The 4571-nt window shown below is 43.0% G+C and overlaps 1 protein-coding gene across 1 annotated transcript in view; it reads right to left on the bottom strand.

Annotated features, from left to right (window-relative positions):
* The window catches only part of LOC102311988 (2-lysophosphatidate phosphatase PLPPR4), a gene marked incomplete at its 3' end in the record, with an annotated part of 66903 nt that overhangs the window by 2415 nt on the left and 59917 nt on the right, over nt 1-4571 (bottom strand). Inside the window, 1 exon segment of the mRNA XM_005950773.2 lies at nt 1726-1861. Coding sequence (XP_005950835.2) covers nt 1726-1861 — 136 coding nt within the window.

The following is a 4571-nucleotide window of genomic DNA, read 5'->3' as shown; positions in this document are numbered from 1 at the left end:
AATAGCTTCATAAGCGCACATAACCAACCAACAGGTGACATCACAGTGTTCAGGTAAGTATTTCATAGACATTACATCGGGGAAACCAAACAACCTCTGGCGAAGAGGACGGCACAACACAGAAGAGCCACCTCGTCAGGCCAGGACTCTGTTTACACCTACAAGCCAGTGGACACTCTTTCAACGATAAGGATGTAACATCCTGGACAGGGAAGGTTAAGGAACTGACCTCCCAGCCTATTGTTCCTTCACTGAGCTGGTTTCAGTCATTATGCAGATGTCCTGTTTATAAGATTGAAACCTGCAGTCAGCTGAGACTGAAGACGTCACTTGGATGATGATGAAACGTTTCTCCCACTGAAAACACTGCGTCCAGATGAACAGAATCAACTTTTGGAGATATTTCATAGACAGTTTATGACGTTGAGCTCAAGTGCAAACAGATCAGCTGATCTCAGTGCCAGCCCACATCAGCTGATAATGGGCTGGGCGTGGCCACAGTTGCTGCACATCTTCCAATCCACCGTGCTTTATTTCATATTTGTAATAGCCCATATGGAAAAGAAATAGTAAAAACTTATAAAAGACTTGCATCAGATGTGACCTACTTCATATAGTGAATCATATCAGGCTTATATGATTTACTCATGAAAGTGGCCACTTTCTCATTACTTTCATATATTGTTTTAGGAAGTATCCAAAACATACAAGTTTCACACAAGACAGATACAAACTTTATAAGATTTATATAAATCTTTTCCATATGGGAGACCAAGGCTGCTGGGGGGCTTCCCATGAAGTATTTCTTCTTCACTATCTGCTTTTACATAACTGCATGTAATCCTTACTTATTATTCATCTCTGGCTTTCTTCCAAAGTGTGTATTTAATCCTGTCTTCCTCCCATCACCCCAACCAGGCCGCCCCCCCCTGAGCCTGCTTCTGCTGGAGGTTTCTTCCTGTTAAAAGGGAGTTTTTCCTGCCCACTGTCTCCAAGTGCTTGCTCAAAAGTGGTAATTTAATTGTCTTGTTGTCGGGCCTGCCTTACAATATAAAGCGTCCTGAGGCGACTGTTGTTGTGACTTGAACTGAACTGAATTGAAATCATACCACTAAATATGAATTAGTGCAGTCGGTAACCACAGCAGTCCTTTCTGATTAGGAGCTCACTTACATTAGCCAGTCTTCATTATAAATGGCAGCACTCGAGATTCACATTTCAACACATGAATTATTAAAAAAAGATGAATATTTAAATTCGGAGGAGTCGACTGACTACAGTGGTCTTGAGAATACTACTTGACAACAACAGCTGTATCAAGAGACCTTTCAGCTGATCAACTTTAGGAATCGTGTGACATTTAAACATCACATTACCCACTTAATAAAATCTGACATTTAGTATTTTCATGCTCACTGAACATACACAACTCTTTTGCCTATAGTTATCAATCACAGCAAAATAATGAAGAAAATTAATCTCAATCAAGCAAAAATGCCAAAGATTTTCAAGTTCTAGCTTCTTGAAAGTCATACTGTGAGCTTTTCCATGAGTTATAAGTATTTTCACACTGGCCCAGGATCACACTTGTTAGGACTGGGCTGAACCCCGAGAGCCCCTCAGATCAAAAACAGTTGTTAAGAACATTCTTTCTGGAAACAATGTTACTAATCGACATGTCAGGATGATGTAACCTGTAATTTAAAGTAGCAGGCGTAGCTTTACCTTGGTGGCTGTTGCCAATTGCTGACTGGCTGACATTGGGCAAGGAGGAGAGGGGTGGCTCTCTCAGTATGGGGGCAGGTTGTGTACTCCCGGAGCAATCTTCACTAGGCTGGAAATTCCCCACGGCATACACACCCTGCATCCAAACACACTGACAGTAATGAGAAGCATGTAGCTAACACAGAACCTTTTGAATATTGAACCAACGAGATTTTCAGTCTGTATGTTTTAAATTAAAAAAATAGCAACATCAAAAAAAAAAAGAAGATTAAGGTAAAAGTGATGTTTCTGTAACTAAATCGCTGGAAGATAATGTGTATTTTTACTATTTTGGGGACTGCACTGACATATGATTATCACCTGTTACTGACATGTATTTATCTTTTGTGTCACATCAATTTTGTAGCAAAACTCTTTAATAATAATGGATTTATATAGCGCTTTTCAAGGCACCCAAAGCGCTTTACAATACCACTATTCATTCACTCTCACATTCACACACTGGTGGAGGCAGCTACGGTTGTAGCCACAGCTGCTCTGGGGCAGACTGACAGAAGCGAGGCTGCCATATCGCGCCATCGGCCCCTCTGGCCAACACCAGTAGGCAAGTAGGGTAAAGTGTCTTGCCCGAGGACACAACGACCAGGACAGAGAGCCCAGGGATCGAACCGGCGACCTTCCGGTTACAGATGCGATTCCCAACCCCCTGAGCCACGGTCGCCCCTTTAGACTGAGTTAGACTGAGGAAAAGATTTTTCTACCTGATGCCATAGGTTTAAATACCAAGAGCTCTGTGATCATCTCAAGTTCAAAGACACCTCAAGGCCATTACACACTTGTGAAAAATATTCTTCTGCTTCACTTAATCTTAATGCAGCTGTTCAGACCAACAAATCTGTGGGACGGATTTGCAGCATTTGATTTTTCAAACACTGGTTGTGATAAAGGCTGACCAGAGTTTGTTTTTGACTTTCCTCAGTCTCTTTAGTAATACGTGGATGGACAGGCATCCAGGGTTTCTCTGGCTCATCTGGTGATTGTTTGGCATGTTTATGGAGCAGCTGTTTTTTTTTCAGAGGCAACAAGTCTATTCCAAGACTCTCTCTCTCCTGCAGAGAAACCTCTGTCAAGGTTGCATGGCTGTTTCTGCCAAGAGCTGCCAGAAGAACCGTGCTGGATTCCTGCCACTTTCACCGCTCCGACATGCCAGCGTTCCCCTTACCTGGATGTCTCAGTGTCACCAGCCTGCCTCAGTTTGCCTACTTACCAGTCTACTAACCTGTTCACCTACTCAGCCAGCTGTCTGCTGTAAAAAGTGTGACAGGTAGGATTTATTGATTCACTCGATAACTCCACTTGTTAACTTGACAATTTAAAATGTCAAGTTTTCCCTCTCCCCTCCGATCCCTCATGTGCTACCAGCCTATAAGTACTTTCCTGTGTCGTCAAATTGCACGGTAAATAACCTTCATCACTGCATTGTGAGTTTGGGTTGTTTTGAGTTTGTCTGCCCTTTTGGGTCTGCTTGACATAATCGCATATGTGCAGATGAAATATCCCCCTCATTGGATTAAACAGATCGAGCTAATTAGACCACTGCGTTTGGCAACAACTGCACTAGTAGCTCAAAACACCAATACTGAATATACAAATAGTAAAATAACACCATTTTACATCAGACACACTGGACTCTGGTCAGGATCAATTGGCTCTCTGAAAGGATTTCTCTTGCTCTTCAGATGTGGTCACAACTCTGCTAACAACAGCTCAAAATTCCCCAAATGCTCACAGAGAAGGTCAAAGCGTATGACTCTTACTCTAGCAAAACACCAAATGTATCAGATCAGTGTGTACATTTTAGACAGCTGACAGCAGAACTATACATAGGTCAAAGCCAAAAAATCCCTGCTGGTGATGTGAACTGCACCACCAGGTTGACTGGTGCCAGTTAAAAGTCTTGTGTAAAATGGGCTTGGTGTAGCCAAACACTTTTAAACTGTGTAGGCACTTCAGTGCACTTATAGGCACCTCCAGACTTTCCCCTTGAAACCATTTATGAATGCTCAGCCACTCCTGATAGGCTGATATGTCCCGACAACAGCTATCGGACTTCCATCTCAGCCAACCTGGGGGGCCAGCAGCACTGAAAACCATGCTAGACATTGCGAGTCAAGTCATGTTAACAGTGCAGCCACAAACAGCAGTGACCACCATCTCCTCAGCAGCAGTACTTTGGTAATTAAACTGGCCATGGATCAAGATGTCATTAACCTGCTGGAGGCAAACAGCTAGAGTGGAAGTAGCATCAGTATGCAGATTTGCCACTCAACTACTACATGCAAGTAACACGCCCACTCTCATTTCAGCGCCTGAAGCAGTCCTTCCCAGCTTGTGCGGTATAGAGCCTCAGCGGAGATCTAGTTAGATCTAGCCCTGCCCCCCAGTTACAATGAGGGGCGGGGCTTTTAGTTGCTCTGCCCCTCGACTGTGGCGTTCCTTACCCTCTTGACCTCAGAAATATTACTTCATTCCCTCATTTTAAGTCCACCCTCAAAACTCACCTGTTTAAAATTGCTTATGTTTAAACCTCTGCATGCTCTTAACTTTTATCTGTTACTCTTATTATTGTGTATATTTCCAGTTTTTCTGTTTTTATATATATATCTGTTTTATTTGCTGTACAGTGTCTTTGGGTGTTCTGAAAGGCACTATTTTTAAATAAAATGTATTATTATTATTATCCATCCATCCATCCATCCATCCATTCGCTTCCGCTTATCCTTTTCTGGGTCGCGGGGGGCGCTGGAGCCTATCCCAGCTGTCATAGGGCGAGAGGCGGGGTACAC

This window comes from Haplochromis burtoni, unplaced genomic scaffold, assembly GCF_018398535.1.
Source record: "Haplochromis burtoni strain Fernald_Lab_line unplaced genomic scaffold, NCSU_Asbu1 Contig_851, whole genome shotgun sequence".
Classification (NCBI taxonomy): domain Eukaryota; kingdom Metazoa; phylum Chordata; class Actinopteri; order Cichliformes; family Cichlidae; genus Haplochromis; species Haplochromis burtoni.
This window is presented reverse-complemented; position numbering and strand designations above follow the sequence as displayed.